This window comes from Canis lupus, chromosome 4 (assembly GCF_048164855.1).
Source record: "Canis lupus baileyi chromosome 4, mCanLup2.hap1, whole genome shotgun sequence".
Taxonomy (NCBI): Eukaryota; Metazoa; Chordata; class Mammalia; order Carnivora; family Canidae; genus Canis; species Canis lupus.
Window position 1 is genome coordinate 50,814,766 of NC_132841.1, and position 19,846 is coordinate 50,834,611.

Below are 19,846 nucleotides of genomic sequence, written 5' to 3' on the forward strand. Positions count from 1 at the left end.
AATGGACCCCAGAGGATAAAGAGACCAGCACAAAGTTGCCAAATGATAGAATGAAATGTCTCATTTTTTACCCTGATGTCTCGTTTTTTTATTCCCAAACATTCATTTAAAATCTGTCTTTTATTCCATAACATAACAATGTTTGGATTAATATAAATATAATCCATCAAATTATGTGCCAGCTAAATTACTAAACCATATCCTCCCCCACACGTACACACACAAAACATGTTTTTTAAAACTAACATCTCAAAGTCATGTTGATTCTGTAGCTTCATTATCCCAGACACACATAATAGGGTGTGTGCCTCTGTTTGAGAAGCACACTCATGAAGATGGGCAGTCTTTTTTTTGGAGGGTATGCCTACAAGAGGGACTAGGAATGTTTCTTTACTGCCACATGTCATCCTAAGGATGAGAGGATTAATCTAAAGGAAAGACAGAAGTGATTATTACTAAAAAGGCAGTGACTTCCCTGGGATCTAAGGAATAATAGAAGTCAGAGGTTGATCTGACTTACAGCATCTTGGGTGGCTCCTCTGACCTCATTATACCTATCACCACAATGAGGATTGACAAAACAATAATCTAGCTCACTTCACAGAAGTGACTGCATATATACCATAAACACATCTCCATAACCCTCCATCTTCATCACCTTAAAGCTCAGATCCCATAATAAGCATTGGAGTCCTTTATTATAAGGGGAAGAATGAGATTCAGTGTTCGTGGATGGAGGTATGTTGGCCTTGCCTCTTATATGCCTATGTTTGCAGCAATCCCAACCAGCACTTGCAAATCTTCTCAACCAGTGTGCTCTGGAAGTATTGGCAATTAGTTAAAGGCATTTTCACTAAACCCAATCTCAAATACCAAATATAATGCTGAGATTATAGCAACCAGTTGATACCCACCATGCCCAAAGGCGTCATCTGACAGGACACGGAAGTCAAAATGGGGAGGTAGAGAAGAAGGGGGACAAGTTGAGTGATAATCCTTTATTCTTTGAAGTAATTTTGCTATAATATTTAGGAATTTTTTGTTTTGTTTTGTTTTAAGCACCACTCAAAAAGAACAACAACAAAAGCAATAAAGCCAGTCTTTCTTTGACCCTGTGAGATTCCTTCTCCCATGGAGAGTATGAGCCATTCTAGTTCCTTAAGTAGCCTTATACTCGAACATTTAACAGGTATTCTTAGGGCCACTATGAAGAAAAAACAAATCCTTCCCTGAATCAACAGAAAGACCATGAATTATTTGATAATAATATTCACATTCCTGATGGAAGAGTATCTACCCTAAATATATCAATAAACAGATAAGTATATTTCTGAAATATCATTGAGAAAAAATATGAGGAGGGGCTGTCCACATTCTTTACAGGAAAAACAAGTGATAAAATAAGCTGATGGAATCAAAAAGTGTTTAGAAACCTGTTAAATATCCTTCCATGGAAAGAAGCACCATTACCAAAATGCTACAGATATATTTGCCCTTAAATGCTGAGAAATGGTCTCAGTAGTCATTTGGACGATATTGCCCGTGGACTGATTGTACGAGTAGCTGCTTTGCTATGCTTTCTGGAGCCATGGGAATTTCCACTGAATTCTTTGGGTCTTTATCATGGCAAGGTGCTCCCCAATACTAATGTCTCTGATTATTTTATAGACTCAGATTAGACCTTCCCTTAGTTGGCATTCCAGATGAGAGCACACTCATTTCAGGGGATTAGGGGAGTCCTGTTCATGGATATTTTATGACAAGAACAATGGAGTCTTAGGAAGGCTTATTTGGGGTTCTCTGGAGGGCACCAAAGTAGGAAAGAAGACCTCAAGCCCTTCACCTCCTTAGGGACTTTTATGAAGTCAAAAGAGAAAAGCAAAATTCCAGTCATATCTCTTTCTCTGTGAAAGAGTAGTCTTGTCATCGCTAGGACACCCAGATTCCAATAGAAACAGAAGCAATAACATGCCCAGAGGGGCTCAACACCAGTGGAGAAAAACAGCTGCGGCTGGGCTCAGAGGCATCCAGCTGCAAACCAGCTGGGCTTGGTTGAAAAGACCACATGTAGAATATTGGTTGGGTTCCAAATCCCATATTTAAAGAGGAACATTTCCAAATACAGCCTTAGACAAAACACCCACCCTTTAAGACAGGTATTAAAACTATCATACAAGAGTAATGAAGGGCACTTGGAAAGTTAAATTTGACTTGGCAAATCCAAAAGGCTTCAGGGGATATTTGATGAATGTCTTAAAATATTTATAAAATGGTAGAAGATGGAATAGATCACATTGCTCAGGAAAGCAGATCTAGTTGAATATTTGGTGAAGTAGAAGGAATATTTTCTAAGATGAGAGATCCTTAAAATGAAATGTGCTCCCTTGGGTAGTAGGGAGTCCTTTCGCTGGTGGTGTAAAAGCTGAGACTGCCATACCCCCTGAGACCTGAGGAGACAGGGGAATATTTTTGAGGAGGTAGGATCTCCAAGCAGTAAAAACTGTGGAGTTGGATGTCAGGATGGACCTGGACTCAGGTTTCGGTTGTTTTTATAAAACTTTGGGAAATTTTTCTTGGACCCTCAATTTCCTCATTTGTGAACTGGGTCTAACAATATCCATTCCAGTGGGTATTATTATGCAAATAAAGTATTAACTATCACTAGTGCCTGGCACAGTAGAAATGCTACATTTGTGATTATTGCTGCCACTATTTATCTGCTTGATAAATTGGGTGGGAAGAGAAAATTCATAGTTTCCTGAGATTTCTTTAGCCTTCTGATTCTATGAGCATTATGGGACCCATCCTGTTAAACTTCCTGGTGCTATCTTTCTAATTTCCTGACTGCCCAGAGTTTTCTGTTTCAGCACCACCTCACATCTTCCTACACAATGGTGTATACCCTCACTTTCCTACTGCACTTTCCTCTCCTAATCAGAAACAATTTTTTCTAAACAATTTTTCCTTGCAATCCTGCTTTCTGTAGTGATAACTGGTTAATCTGGAAAATGATGTATATTAAGGGTACTAGAATAATATGATTATGTAGTCACCTTTTCCCTTAATTTTTTTCTTCTACTAGAAAGCAAGGCTGAGCACAGTACCTAGTCTACATCCAGCAGTCAATCAAAACTGTAAATGATGAGGACAGATCTTCTGCTAGTGGGATTTTATAGGTCACGTTTAGCTTTTCTAGAGTGTTATGATCATTTGGTGATCATTTGGGGCAAGATAGAATACCAAACAGTCTTGTGACAAGCTGCTTGGGGGATGTTTAGGCACAGGTGGGACCTTCTTCCATTCACTTATTAATTTTCTAGAGAAACTTAAAACTCACTGTTGTTCTCCCACCCAAGAAAAGAGAGGAGTTACGTGCAGAAGTGCTGGAAGGATGTGCGTGTGGGAGACTTCATCCAAATGCAGTGCAATGAGATCATCCCAGCAGACATACTCCTCCTCTTCTCCTCAGACCCCAGCGGGATCTGCCACCTGGAAACTGCCAACCTGGATGGAGAGACAAACCTCAAACAAAGACGTGTTGTGAAGGGCTTCTCACAGCAGGTAAGGCTCTTTCTAAGATCTTCAAAGGTGAGGTCAAAGGGAAGAAGCAAGCCAACTCTACTGGAAAATTGAATTTAACCTGGTGGCTAGAGGAGAGAGTAGGAGATGCCTCCTTTTCCCAAGCCTTAGGTATAGTTAATCTTCCTAGCAAGGCTTTTGATGGGTATCATCCCATTATCACAGATGGGGAAATAGGCTTAGGAAAGTTAAATACTTACTGAAAGCCTCAAAATTCCTAAATGGGGGCTCACTCTATTTAATGAAATTGTAGTCTCTGCCCTAAACCAAGGGCAATTACCCTTGGGACTACCCATTTTTCTGTGCTTATGCAGTCCTTGCCCATCCTGCACAGCTCTGCTCCCTCCACTTCTCCCTCTGAATCTTCTCCAATACTACTTTGACTCCAGCATAAGCTATAGGAAGGTATTGTTATCTATTTTTCCACTTGTGTACATCTTACTTTCCCTCCTTGAGAAATAAGGAATGATCATCAACACTTAGTTAACCCCCACACTTACATGTATGGTGCCGTGAATATCATAGAGAAGTCATTATTGTTTGCTGGTTAAGAGCCCATTCTCTGGAAGCTGACAGAACTGAACTCAGAGTCCAACCCCACCATTTATTAGCATTCTCACCTCGGGCAAGTTACTATTCTCTCACATCTTTATTCCCTCATCTGGAGAATGGATACAAAAATAGTACTTCTATATTAGGGTGATCCTGAAGACTAAAAGACAGGTGTAGGAATTACTTAGCATGAAGGTAGACACATAGTAAGGAATCAGTAATTGGCAGTGAATGTCAATGGCGTTCAGACGCAATATGTGCTGATAAATTGAAACCGGGTGTGATATTCCAATTTTCAATTAAAGTTCCCCTTGAAAGCGTTGATTTTCAATCTGGAATCTTCCTCTGCCCATGGAAAAGAATACAAATATATCAGTTTCTTCACTCTCCCAGCCTTCAGCGGGAGAGAAATTAAATGAGTCAGGGGATTTAGTGGAAAGAAGGCAAGTGCTCATTCCTCAGAGATTCTCATGAGCTAGAGTTCACTTATCTAGATTGAAACTTCTTGAGAGAAGACAACTTGTCATATCTCACTTTGCCTTTCTCCAAGCACTGGATGAGCAGTTCTCACAAAATCACTTTGGTATGAATGATTCAGTCCTCAGAAGTCTATTCTCTCATCCCTACGTAGTTCTCCCCTAGTTCTGCTGTGAAACTCAAATGAGATAAAGATAGGAACAAAATATAGGGTTTGGTGCATAGTAGGCCCACAATACATGGTCTGTGGTTGCTACTTTGGCTACATTTACTAGCCTGGGCATATAAACCACCATGACCACATTGCTGCCATCTGCTTTTTCTTGTTATTTCACAGGTTTAGTATTTCCATTGGTCTCCAGGCTCCACCTGAGTCAGCCACTGCACTGGTGTTTGATTCTGAATTTTCTCTCCTTTGTTTCTCCTTACCACATTAACCAAATCAACCTAAAGTTTACAAAAAAGCAGGGCAGGATCAGGGGAAAGTTCACAAAGACACTCTAGATGCACAGCAAGCTATTTCTTGGCTCAGGGCCCTGTGGTATGCCATCAAGATCAGAGGCTTTTAAGCTTCTTTAACCCTAATTCACAATAAGAAATACACACTATTGAACACATGCACACATAAACACACATAACGCATGTGGATGTGTGTGAGATGTAGAATTGCCATCTGAGCCATACTACATGCAAATCACTCTGAGACTTTCTATTCTACTTCATTTTTTTTTACAAAGCTCTGGGAGAATTGAAACTTGTATTTGCCTATGATGCTTACAAATCTTCCCCTCAGCAGTCCCTCCCTAACATCCTCATCACTGTTCTGAGGCCTCTTGACTCTCTCTCTGGCAGCACTGTGTTGTCAGAGTTTCAACAAGCCACTTCTCTTTTTGTCTTTAGCAACAACTCCCAAACGGTTTCTTGTATGTTAATTAGTCAGATAGTTTGGGATTTGATTGGAATGAAGAGCCAGATGAAAGGGTCATTCACACTCCAGTGCAGTAGACCAGGCAATTTAATAACATCTCTCAAACTCTAACCCTGAATTCTCACAGGGTACTTGGCATAATGACTTACAAAAAAAAAAAAAAAAAAAAAAAAAAAAAAAAAAAAAAGTTCATTTGTGAAGAGATTTATTTATTTGAGCTTCAAGATTTTAGGTGTTCTCTATTTTGTTCCTTTATTCTCCCCCTCACTTGGCTTAAGTGTGTTTTTCCACTACTATAATAATAGTTATAATAATAATGATGCACTTTTATTAAATCCTTACTGAGGGCTCTGCATGATTATCTCATTTATCCTCACAAATCCCCCATAAGGTAGGGCTATTATTGTCCCCATTATACACATAAGGAAAAGAAGCATAGAGAGGTTAAGTAACCTGTCCAAGGTCACTGAGCCAGAACATGTTGGAACAAGATTCAAAACCAAGTTTGTCCAAAGTCTCAGTTCTTAAGGTTCATAGTAGCTCATCTCCCTGGCCCTTTGACTATTACCCAGAGTTTACCCAGAGATGCTTACTTGAAAGCACACTTTACCATTTTCAATATTCTTTCCGCCTGTAAGTAAGATGTGCCAGGAAGGATAAAAGTAGGCTTAGCCAGGTCCCTGAAAAGGAGAAATTTGGGCTGTTCTTTGCTACCTTGCGTCTCCCTTCCGTCAGTGCAAAAAGATCTCTGAATAAAGGCAGAATTCTCTTCTAACTCTATACTCTAGCGTTTCTCAAATGTGTTGGACAAACATTGATGAGAATTACAGGAAAAATATATGTTGTAAAATCAAAAAGCAGAAGATAATAGGTTACAAATCTTCAAATATTTCAAATAGTACTGCCAGACTTCTCAGGTAATTTCATAAGCCCCAACGAAGAAAGGGGACAGGTACTAGTACGTAGCATCTCTAAACATTTAACCACAGAAAACTTTTATTCCAAGAAACATACTCTAGGACTACTGCAAGAGACATAGGATCACAGTTTAGGGATTTGCTCCAAATACATTACAGGTGTTCATGATGTACCATAATCACCACAGGGAGAAACTTTTTAAAATATACATGCATTCTTCCCCATTATCACTAAATTATGGCTCACTAGGACTGAGTAGGGGTTAGTCATGCATATTTTTTAAATGTTCCCCTATATGATCTTCACATGAACCTACCACCTACCACTCCTTGAAGACCTGTAAAAAAAAAAAAAAAAGGAGGTGTCACCTCGAGCGCTTACAAAAAACACTTTCAATAATATGAACAAAACTACTATCTTTGTGCTTCTTACATATGCTAGTACTTTTGCATGCATTGTCTTTTAGTCCTTGCAACCACCCTGTGAGGTGGATATGGCTATCCTCATTTTACAGATGAAAATTCTGATGAACAGAAGTAGCAAATTTTGCCATTGTCTCAGAGAAAGTCTTGAGCATCTACAGATATGGTTTGTTTGGAAATTTGATATCTTAAATGGAAATTTGATATCGTAAATAAGAAGTATCAATGGATTTTCTTAATTGTCCCTCTAAACCCCCTAGTGGCTATAAGACCTTCACCAAAGAGTTTTTACTAAAAGAGATTTCTAGAAACTTCCCACCCATCTGTACTGTTAGTTCTTGTAAAACAAGGTTCATGGTCAAATCTGATTGGGATTTGACCTGTGGACCCCTCTTGTAGGGTCCAATGTACATTAACGGAGTAAGGTCTCTGAGAAGCTGCAGTCAACAGACCTTTTAAACTTTCTTTAAAGTTTTCAGGAGTATTTTTCAGCACAATAATTTTAGCATTCCTATGAATATTTGGGGGGAAAATTAAACTGAGTTGTGGAGGACACAGGATCGCAGAAGGTAAGCAGGAACAGAGAAAGACTTAGGCAATTCATTCTCCCCTTTTCCATCTAGGTTCAAATGAAATTATAAACATAAAAGAGTTTCTCAAAAGTATCTTTCTCTGGGATCCCTGGGTGGCTCAGCGGTTTAGTGCCTGCCTTTGGCCCCGGGGGTGTGATCCTGGAGTCCCAGGATCGAGTCCCTTGTTGGGCTCCCTGCATGGAGCCTGCTTCTCCCTCTGCCTGTGTCTCTGCCTCTCTCTCTCTCTGTGTCTCTCATGAATGAATAAATAAAATCTTTTTTTTTTTAAAGTATCTTTCTCCTGTACATACCACATCATTCTCAAGGTTGCCAAAGAATTGCTTTCAAAATCCTTTTCTGAGAATTCAACTTGGACAAGGCCAACTTTTTTTTTTTTTCAATTTAGACTTTTATCATAATGGGCAATCTTTGAACGCACAAAATTATTGACCTGTTCTTGAAATATTTATTCCCACATCCCATTGCTGAGAAAAGGGAAGAAATCCAAAATTAGGCTTATACTAAGTTCTGCTGAGCAGATCAAAGGACTTTATGAGAGAATTAAATTGTACCATTTTCTCTCTGATGACCTGAAGTCTCTTTTTAAAAAGATTTCCAAGATAGATAGTAGGCATTTAATACCTGAAGAGGAGTATGTGCCATTTATTTTGGTGAATGGAAATTACCAAAGCCAAAGAATCAGAAATAAATTCTTCCAATTAATATTTCAGATGAAACATATTCCTGGCTATCTATTATCCAAATCACGGAATCCTAAATTCTACTAAAACATGTGTCAAATCATTTCCCAGTACCAACCAAATGCTTACTATGGCAAGTATGATATGTGGACTAGCCTCTTCAGCATCAATTGAGAGCTTGTTAGAAATGCATAATTTCAAGCTCTGCCCCAAACTCAACTGGAATCTGCAATTTAACAAGATCCCCAGGTGACTGCCACACATAGTGGAAGTTTGAAAGCACTGGCCTAGGGTATCATTGACTGGCTAATAATTGTGCTTACCTGTTTATTGCCCAAATTAAAGATCCTTAATTGATGCTCCCTTTTAACTAGCTTGCATTCCATAACAGTGATTTTAAGCCATTTTCTCAATTAGGAAGAACCATTTCAAATGGTAGCTGGATCCTCTGCAGTGAATGTGTGTACTAACTTTAACATATTTAGGTAGCAGAGCACTTTGCCAAAAGGCTTGAAGGAGGACAGGGACCGCTTTATCACTCTCCCATGTCAGTGATGACACACCTAGAAAGAAGCAAAAGGTAGCTGTTCCCTCAACCCTGCCTGCCCTGAGAACCAGAGAAAAATCCCCTTACCTAGTAGATTTTGTAATGAGACCTGCTCCTGATAGGCTGTTTCAAGTTTCCCTTAAGAATGATAGTCTTTATACCTATTGACCACTGCTTAAATGTTGAGCAGATATCATATATTCTAGAATCCCTTTAATATAAAATTTATATCATGACATATAATAAATTATATCACTAGATAAGTTGATTTAACATATACTATGTGCCATAGGCAGCTCTTCTAGTGTTTTATACCTATTATCTCCTTCTACTCTCCACAAATAACCCTGCAAAGTAGACACTTTGATTATCCCTATTTGACAAATGAGGAAAGAATAGTCAAGTAATCCTTTTAGCAGTGGACTGAACTTGGATTTAAACTCAGGCAGAGGGCAGCCCGGGGTGGCTCAGCAGTTGAGCGTCTGCCTTCGTCTCAGGGCGTGATCCTGGAGATGGAGCCCACTTTGGGCTCCTTGTGGGGAGTCTGCTTCTCCCTCTGCCTGGGTCTCTGCCTCTCTCTGTGTGTCTCTCGTAAATAAATAAATAAAATCTTAAAAAAAAAAAAAAGGAAGGAAATGTTCAAGTATTTTCAAATGTAGGGAGAATAGTATGATAAATTTTAATGTGCCCATCACCCAATTTAACAATCAACTCATAATTAGTTTTATCTATAGCCTCACCCTCTTCACTCTGCAAATTATTTCGAAGTGAATCTCCCATGTTGCAACATTTCACCTGTAGATATTTTAATATCTATTTCTCAAAGATAGGGTTTTTAAAATATGCAGTTATTCCATTGTCATTCCTAAAATATTAGCCTTAATTACTTGATGTCAATTTTGAAGTCAGTGTTCAATATTTTCCAGTTTGTTTGAATAAGAATCCAAGTAAGCCTAAATACCTAGATAAGTTTAACTCTCCTTTACTCTAGAGATTCCCTATTCAGCTTTATTTTTTTTGTTGTTTTTCTTACATATTTAGTTTTTGTTGCTGAATAAATCAGGTTGTTTGTCCTGTAAAATATCCTACAGTCTGGATTTTGCTGATTGCATTGTCTCCCACTTGTGTCATTTAATGTTTCCTGTTCATTATGTTTCTATAAATTGGCAATTAGAGCCAGTGCCTAAATCTGATTCAGGTTAAGTTTGTGTTTGTGAGTATATATGTCACTTTTGCATGAATTCATTCCCTTACCATCCTGCAAAGGTGACCAATGAGTTTGTCTTTTTTAGTATCAATATGCACTGATGGACTTAAATATATTTGATGTGTGTCAAATCAGTACAGTTGTTATCTGCATTGATTGCCCCATTTTTAGCCAGTGGAGCTTTCTTCAAATCGGTTCCTGAGCTCTTTTTTAATCTTCAATATGTCTAGTCCGTTTCAATGGAAAATAGTGTTCAAAAATCACAATCAGTACGTGTTGGAGGTATATATTACTATTGGATTGACCATTATTTCTGTGCCATTTAAGTGGACAGAACTAGGACTTTTTAAAGATTCAATATATCAGAATTTATGCTGATACTTGAAATTCAGGACTAGAGGTCTTTATATAACCTCATCAATATTAAATTTGTAAACCTTCTCCCACATTAGGCAAAGTCCTTAGCCACTGTACTACACAGCCCCCTTTGATGTTTGATGCTCACAGCAATCCTTGGAAGTAGAAAAGGAAAGAAGTAGTAACATTTTCAAGATGAGGAAACAATTTTAAGAAGATTAAATCTTGTCAAAGATTACCCCGCTAATGCAGTGTTATGCCAAAATTGGAACTCAATTCAGATGTACATGGTGATTTTATAAAGTAATTCTTAGATCCCTTTACATGTATGTTTTATTTCTCAAATAAATAAAATTTTCACAAATATAAAAATATTGAAACTATCAAAGTTTTGGTTATAATTCTTTGCAATATTAATCATTAGACTATGATGAAAATACCCCTAAAAAAACTTACTTTTATTTCTTATAGCCCTTTGATGTCTTTTTGGTGACCCTCTCTTCCAGAGTTGTTCTGGGGCATGAGCACACACACACACACACACACACACACCACAACATGGAAGATTCGCTCCCCTTTCCCAAAGCACTATTTGCAAATTTCATTAAAAAGTATTTTTCTATTTTTGTCCCTTCAGGGCCTTATGAGGATGCTCTACTAGGTTTTATGAAAGATATAATCATGCAAAAGTGTTAATAGATGATAGTTTAAAGTTTCCCTCCATTATACTATCTCCATACCCCATGATAACATATTTACATTTGAATAGTGGCCTTCACAGTCATAACTGCCAGGGATAATTGTATTTTAAGCCAGTGTGGAAAATATCTGATGTCTCAAAAGAGAACCATATCAATCTAGTATAAGGATTAGGCAAGACTCTTTGTTGCATATGACCAAACTCTGATTCAAAGTAGCTTAAACAGAAAGAGAATTTATTGAAAGAAAACAAGATTAATTGACCTTAGGGTAATGTCAACCATAAATTTAGAATCCATCAGTGCAATCCTCATTTCTTGTCCATGTTTCTGTCTGTGTTTGGCTTTCATCTCTCACAAATAGACTTACACTCAGAGCTTCACCTCCAGAGAAAGACTGGGAACCTTTCCTGATGTCTAGATTGAAAGGCATCCCAAGGACAAAGACTGGCCTGGCTGGTATTATGCACCCACCCTTGGACCAATTAACTCTGGCCAGAGGGGAAGGATTCTGAGATTGGCATCCTCTACTTCAACTGTATGGTTGAAATTGGTCTATGGTGCAGGACAGTTCTGAGCAACTCCACAATAAATGTCCATTATACATATTATGCATCAGTCCTATAGACACTTAACTTATTGACAACCAAAGTCCTCTACCCTTAAGGAGAGGGCCTGAGGTCTTCTGTCTGTCTCCCATTCCCCTAATGATATTCCCTAGTACAAAAAAGTCCTTCTCTAACTGCCATATTTCTGCCTATACAACATCCTCTGCAATGTTCCCAGAGTGAAACACTCCTTCCTCTGTGCTCCCATAGACTTTACTCTTGTTGCTTTCAACCACTGTGCATAACATACCATAGTTCATTCAATAAATTCATTTATCCAACCAATATCTGATGAGGTCCTCTTATTGCCAGATACTGTACTAGGACATTTTGTTGTTGTTTATCAGGGTTGACACATTATGATCATATCTTCTGTGAACAACTTAATAAACAGTTTCTCAAACTGGAATTCATATTCTCTTCTTTGTGACCCCTTTTGCTAAAAACATGAGGTATAAGACATTGCTCTCATGTAAATTTCTTTTTAAGAAAAAGATTTTATTTATTTTAGAGAAAGAGCGTGCACAAGTATGAGCAGGGAGAGAGGCAGACGGAGAAATAGACTTCCCCTGAGCAGGGAGCCTAATGCAAGATTCAATCCCAGGACCCTGGGATCATGACCTGAGCCGAAGGCAGATACTTAACTTACTGAGCCACCCAGGCACCCTCCTTGTGTCATTGTCTTTTGTCTGTTAATTACAGCAAGAAAAAATGTATGCAAAAGAGGTCTGTCTGTGCAACACTCTGTGAAGGCACCACTGCCCATTTGGTGGCAGCTGTCCCTATTTCAGGCATTATGCATTCACTTATTTATTTACCACGTATCAGTTGAATATGTCTTCTGAGCCAGGTGCTGAGGTATGCACTGAGGGTTCATGTGTGAACAAGAGAGATACAGGCTATGACTACATACTCTAACAAGGAATCACAAAGACTATGATGAACAAATAATCCCACAAACAAATAGTAATTGGTTTCTTTGAAAAATGACAGAACACATTCTTTTTCAGTATTTGCTTGGCATGCCAACCCTGTGCCTTATAGGTTAGAAAATGTCATAGCACAATTTCAAGATTAAACTTAGTCTTAACTCTGAATAAGAATCAGAATATCTCTCCACTTGAATAAAGTCCACACAAGACTGTAAGGAATCTTTAGATGGAATCTCCTCCCTACGGCCCTGCAACCCAATCTGTGTGCTTTAGCGGGAATCTCTTGAGCAGGCAGGGAGACCCAGGGTGATTGCATATGCAGACCATCTCCTCCCCTAGAGTCTGAAAGGAAAGTAGCTGCCAGTCACTCTGTTGTGGGTTATCTTGAAAAGAACTCCGACTGACCTGGAGCAGGGAGGTTATCAAATGCTGGTAACTGTCATTAGTTTTCAGATGGAATTCTCAGAAATCAGAGAGTTGTTTAATTTGTATGCCAGGAAGGAAACCTTAGTCACCCAGCTCAGCAGCTAGGGCATGAAGAATATTTGATTCTAACATTATCCAAACTAATAAGCTTTAAACACACACACACACACACACACACACACACACACACACAACTTTAAACAGTATCCTCCTAAGGTTGCAAGCAATGTATCTCCTGTGTAGCCAGCCAGGGGGTGTGGTCTGTGTATCCTGCAACCTCTTTGCTCTCCTGCATGAACACCCACAAATTAGTTTTCCTGCTTTGTCATCCTCTGCCTGGAAAGGGCTGGTTTTTCTAGTCATCCAGCCTGAGGGTCATGTAGAAACAGAATGAGGGCTTGGCAATATCTGGTTCAACTCTTCTTTTTCCAGGTTCAAAGTAAAAACTCAATAAATAAGTACATTCTCGGTTTATGGAAGAAGTTTAGCTGACTTCTCTCTCTCCAATGAGCAGAATCTTTCTTGAATATTTCCTAATGGACATGGAGGTGTTTCAAGGTTATCTAAAATGTACTTCTGCTTTAAGGACTTAAGACTATGGGTACCTATTTTTTTTAATTTGTTTGTGACTATCAATACCTTTGATAACTTTGCCCCTCAAATCCTCTTACCTGAAAGCATTTGTCCTTTCAGTGTCCATTATTTAAGAAAATAAAAACAAAAAAGTACTGTGAATTGGATTTATAATTTACTGACCTCAAGAATTCCTCAAGAAATTGGAAAACCATGTATGTGTCACTTATTTTTACTGTCTACAGGTAGCATCTTGGGGCATATAGGGATTTGTAGATAAATTGCAATGTCTAATCTACCAATTGGCTTATAGAAACAGCTTGGTATTTGACAATTATAAGCATAAGATATTATAAGTTCCACATGAATGACACAAATATTAAAAATTGTCCCAAGGAAGGAGAGATTGCTACAGTCTGTGGTGGACCTATGGGTCCTTAAGAGATCTAACACTTGAGTTTGGCAATAGAAATTTAAGAGAGTTACCAACATGGAAAACCTGCAGGGAAAGCATGTAAAAGGCCAAGAGGGTTTTTACTGTGGGCAGACACCATTAAATGCTTTTGCCAAGCAAGGAACATGTATAAGCTTTAGAATCAGACCTACCTGAGTGCTCATGAGCTGTGTGATCTTGGGCAAGCTACTTAGTACAATCAACACTCAATTTTCTCTCCAATAAAGTGGGGCCACTCTGCCCTGACACTTCACAGAAGAACTAGGAAGATTGAATAGAATCAAATCAATAAGGGGCAGCATTTTGTGAACTGCAATTTTACCAAATAAATAAATATCATTAATTTTTTAAAGACCAAGAAATATCCATGGGACTGAATAGGCCATTGTTTTATTTAGACTTATTCATTTGCAAGAAGCAGAAGTAATTCTGGCTAACTTAAGCAAAATAGTATCCTGCAAAAATGTAGTGGGAGAGGGGGTAGAGGAGAAGAAGCACACAATGTGACTCCCAGAATCAAAGGAAAGCTGAAGACTCAGAAACAAGAACCAGGAAGCCTCAGTGCAGTGGCCAAGTATTGGTAGCAGCAATTACTTAATAATCTCATTTGTTTTTTCTTCCTTGAGTCATTTTCTCAAGTCAAAGTCCCACAGTGGGAGCGTCTAGTGGGCAGGGCATCTTGCTCTAGAGTCCCCTCAAGATAACAAACCACAGAAGAGAAGTAGTTTCCTGAAAGGAAGTGAGAAGGTTATTAATTTTAAAAGGAGTAGATTGGAAGGTGGATAGCCAGAAAACAATTGCCCACTACAAATAATTTCAAAAAAATCATTCACACATTTATGTAATCAAATTTATTAATCAACTTGAAATTCATTTATGAAGAATAGTGGAAAATAAGCCTAGAAAAGTAAAAGCTGAGGCTAGTGCAGGGGAAATGGCCTATTCTTATTACTGGAACATAATTCAGCCTGTTTTCTAAATGTTGGCCTTCCCAGTGACCCTTGGAGGATGCAGTTTGTTGATTCTGGTCCATAAGTCAGTAAGCATATCTTAACCCCAAAGAGTCATTACACACTAGCACTTGGCCCACTTTCCTTTGCTTTCACTAATACTGCCATTGACCTACCTGGGCTAAACTGGGAACGTTGAGCTGTTTTATGATTGCAGTAACTGATTTGTGTCAAAAAAACCTCTTCCTTCTTTCTGATTCTCTTTCACTTCCCCCATGGCTCATATACTATGGGTATTCAATATATGATTGAATGAGTGAATGAAATGAATGAGAGACTGGTGTGCCCCATTTTGGAATGTTGGGATCTAGGACTATGACCATGTTTTCTTTAGTTGAGCCAAAGAATTTCCATATAAATAGTCCTATTCCTATGAATCAAAAGTTAAGATTTGTCCCTGGGGTTTTTTCTAATTGCTTTACAGAGAGGTCTTCCTTTATCTCCTCATCTATCACCTTTCTATATATATATTCTTCACATCACCCTATCCACTACTAACCTTATCTCAACAAGTGTTGATGGTGTACCTGTTGCCACAAGGTATTATGGGAAATACCCAGAGGAAGCTGGCAGTCTAGTAGAAAAAGCATAGATTCAGACACATAAAGGTTAATGGAAGCATTAGTGTGATGTGGGAGCACATAAAAAGGACACATTTTCATTGGCTGGGGTGAAAGGGTCTGTGGGGATTTGGTAGGCTTCACAGAGGAGGTGGCATAAAAAATATCTTAAATGCTTAAAAAATTTAAATACATATATATGTATATTATATATAATAATCTCGATAGATAGATGATAGAGAGATAGATAGATAGAGTTGCACATTTCTCTTCATTCAAGCCATTAGAAAGCCCCAGTCATAAAATCTTTTTTTTGCAATTGAAGAGAAAGAAAAAAAAAGGGGGAAATCCTATTATGTCCTCTCCTGGTGGACAGATAGGATAGAGGGTATTCTCAATCTGGATAATTTTATATTTCCTTAGCTTGGAATTGGTTCTAGAGCAATTCTCAGTTCTACCACCAGAAAATATTGGGGAATATCTGTAAACATTTTTGGTCACCACATATGTCAGAAAGAGAGGGTGCTACTAGTATCAAATTAGTAAAGGCCAGGAATACTGCTAAACATCAAAGAATTATCCAGCCTGAAATGTCAATGGTGCCAAAGTTGAGATACCCTCATCGTAAAATGCCTTGACTGCCTACCAACTAGATGTTTATGTAGATACCAGAAAAAAAGGAGGCAAGTGAGCCAATGACTATAAGGCAAACCTTTCATAAAATATAAGTCTTTTAGATACAATCAAATAAAAACATTTTTGGAGGCAAATAAAAGGTCAGAATGACAATATGATGTAGTTTAGTTTTTTTATGCTTCCTTGTTTGACCCACATTAAGAAGGGTGATGGTATCATGATAATGGTAATAATGAAGATTTCTAGGCATTGGGGCTTGTTCGTTTTTTTTATTAAGATATAATTGACTTATATCTTTTAGGTATAAAAGGTTAGGTTTAGGTTTTATAAAAGGTTAGGTTTAGGTTTTAGGTATATATGATAATTTGATATTTGTATATGTTATGAAATCACAATAAGTCTAGTTAACATCCATCACCTCACAGTTACATTTTTTTCTTGTGATGAGAACTTTTAAGATATCTCTTAACAACTTTCAAATATACAATACAATATTATTAACTATAATCACCTTACTTATTTTTTTTTAAGATTTTATTTATTTATTCATGAAAGACACAGAGAGAGGCAGAGACATAGGCAGAGGGAGAAGCAGGCTCCATGCAGGGAGCCCGATGTGGAACTCGGTCCCGGGACTCCAGGACCACGTCCCAGGCCAAAGGCAGATGCTCAACCACTGGGCCACCCAGGCATCCCACCTTACTTATTTTTTAACTGGAGATTTGTACCTTTTGACCCTCTTTACCCATTCCCCCTTCCCCCATTCCCCCACCTCTGGCAAACACCAATCTGTCCTCTATATCTATGAGCTCAGTTTTGGGGGGCTTGTTTTTTAATTCCGTACATATGAATTTATTTATTTTATCAGGTATTTAGATTATAGAAAGTGGGAAAGGAACATAGAAAAGGAAATAGAGCCAAGGGGAGATCTTTTTTTTTTTAAGATTTTATTTATTTATTCATGAGAGATACAGAGAGAGAGAGAGTCAGAGACACAGGCAAAGGGTAAAGCAGGCTCCATGCAAGGAGCCCGATATGGGACTCGATCTTGGGACTCCAGAATCACGCCCTGGGCTGAAGGCAGGTGCTCTACTGCTGAGCCACCTAGGCGTCCCCCAAGGGGAGATCTTAAATACTAATCTTGTCTTTGTGCATCAAAATAACACCATTTTTAGGAGAGCTGGTATGTGACATCAGAAGTCCCATGGTTAAAGCCTGCCTTCTCACTTTGCTAGCTGTATATCATTGGGGTAATCATCAGATCACCTCAACCTTAGTTCCTTCACTTGTAAAACAGAGATAATAATAATCCCTACCTGATAGAGTTATCACATGATTTAAAGGCAATAGCATCTATAAAATAATTGGTTCTTGGCATATAATAAGCATTCAATAAGTGCTGGAGCAATAATGATAAAAACAGGACAAAGAGGATTAAGTGAATTGATGATGGTGACAATGATGACCATGGTGCAAACGATGATGATAATTGGCTTTGAATTGCAATGATGTGAATGGTAGTCATGGCTCTGTTACTTACTACCCCAAGACAGTTGCTTTACTTCAGTTTCTGTTTGCACATCTGTCAAAATCTCCTACAGTTACTGTGAGAACTAAATGACAGGTGCCTGGCACATTGTAAGTATTCAAGGGAGGTGGGTCTGGCCTGAAGAGCTGCAGAGTCACACACACTCCTCTCTAGAAGGGTTCCCCAGGCCTTTTCATTTATTAGTGGGGCTTGCATAGGTAAAGGGCTGAGTCAGAAAGAAATGTTAGTTAGGTGAGCCATGTCCACAAGCTAAGAAGAGCTGTACTGTAATGAATCAGAAGGGAATCAGAAACTCTTGAATGTGGTTAAAATAAGGGCCTTTTAGATTTGGCAGTTCCTGCCATCTCCTTCTGTCCTTGGGTTCTCCAAGCAGCTCCCTGAAGTGTCTACAGCAAGTCCTTCAAAGCAAGTAATCCTAAGAGCTTATCTTTGAAGATAGGAAGATCCACATGCCCCTCTCTTATAGCCTGTCTTAGGGAGGGAAGGAAGGAGCCCAGGGAACAGGTAGCTAGAAAGGGCAGGGTCACCTCCCCAGGAAGAGAGGAAGATGGACAGAGGATCCAAGGCCAGTGCCCAGAAGAAAAAGAGAACAAGGGACACTTGAGAAAGAAGGTCACTGGGAAGCCCCAGTTCAGGGACAAGAGAGGCAAACCTCACATTGCTGGCATCTGCCAGGTATGATTCAATAGACACCTGGGACTCACTGCCAGCAGGATCATTAGCTCTGAAACCCGCTGCCACTCATACCTGAAATGAGTTTGGATTTAGATAGCCTGCAATGAGCCGAGTGGTATGGATTGGAGTGAAGCACACGGCTTAATCAGGGGCATGAAAGCAGCTGACAAATTACAGCGTGATTTGTCATCATCTCAGGACTCGGCAAGTGTTTGTCCCTGAAAGAATCGATACCTGGAAAGAAAAGGACCATATTTTTAGAAACTCCTGGATGGGTAATTTATTTCAAGTGAGTGGAGAGTTTATTTATGTTGGCGCCCCCACAGATCCAATGGACAGTATATTTATACGAAGCCAGAAAATGCTATCATTTCTTCTAATCAATTTGCCCCTTTGAACAGCTGTACCTTGAAGCTTTCAGCAATAAATTCAGTCCCCACACTAAAAGCTCTACGCAGGAAACTATTTCTCACCCCACCTTTAGCATTCCTTTTTTCTACTACATGGCATGTTACATCTGCTAAAACTCTCCACCTGGATTCCGTCTTCTGGGACACAAATGAGATGGACTGGGAAGGTGGCATTAGCCCCATTCTACAGACAGGAGACCAAGGCTCAAGATGTAAAAGGAATATTAGCCCATGTGGGTAGAAAGCAAGATCTCCTCTCCTCTAGTGGTGCCCTTCCCCCATTGGCTGTAAGATTTTGCATAACTAGATATCTAATGCAAGAGAAATCATGGAGAAAAAAGGCAAGCATGCATCTGAAGTACTTTGCTACAGGAATGTTCGCTGGGGGGTAGTATGCGTTGAAAGTAAAGCACAAAAAAAAAAAAAAAAAAGAAAAAGAAAGTAAAGCACAGAGGGCCTCCAGTCAGACTTGGATTCAAATCCCACTCCTGGGACAGCTATTGGCAGCCTGCCTACCCTTCTGAGCCATGGTTTTTCCATCCCTAAAGAGGACATAATTAGTATTCCTACTTCATAGAATAATTGTAAGCTTAAAAATAAATAATATATGTGAAGTTCTCATCACAGCATCTGGCAGAAACAAGAGTACAGTAAATGCTGTTTATTGTGTTTTATTAGCTACAATTTCCACAGCATGTTCATAATAGAAAAACAAATTGAGACCATATAAATGTGCCATAGTGAGATGGTGAAATAAGTATGGTGGCCTTCATACAACAGGTTTCTATATAGGTGTTAATAAAACTGTATAAAAAATTAAAGATGTAAAAATTTCCAATATGTGTGAACACCATCTCATTTTTTGAAATTCATAAATCTGTGTGTGCCCACACATAACATGTATGTGTTTGTATATTTTTAAAATTATATGTATCTATTAAACCCTAGAAGTATTATATACACAATATTAATTCTGATTACCTCTAGGTGTGTAATTTATAATCTTTTCGATTATGTCTGTGCTGCCCAATGTGGTAGCCACTTGCCACATGTAG

At 38.7% G+C, this 19,846-nt stretch overlaps 1 protein-coding gene across 14 annotated transcripts in view; it reads left to right on the top strand.

Annotated features, from left to right (window-relative positions):
* ATP10B (ATPase phospholipid transporting 10B (putative)) overlaps nucleotides 1-19,846 on the top strand; it is a 331,154-nt gene that overhangs the window by 220,763 nt on the left and 90,545 nt on the right. For all 14 annotated transcript variants that reach the window (XR_012029896.1, XR_012029895.1, XM_072824282.1 and 11 more), the window contains one exon: nucleotides 3,357-3,561. Coding sequence is in view for 12 of the 14 variants with exons in the window: in XM_072824282.1 (XP_072680383.1) it covers nucleotides 3,357-3,561 (205 nt within the window). In the remaining 2 variants the exon portion in view is untranslated. The remainder of the gene's footprint in view (nucleotides 1-3,356; nucleotides 3,562-19,846) is intronic.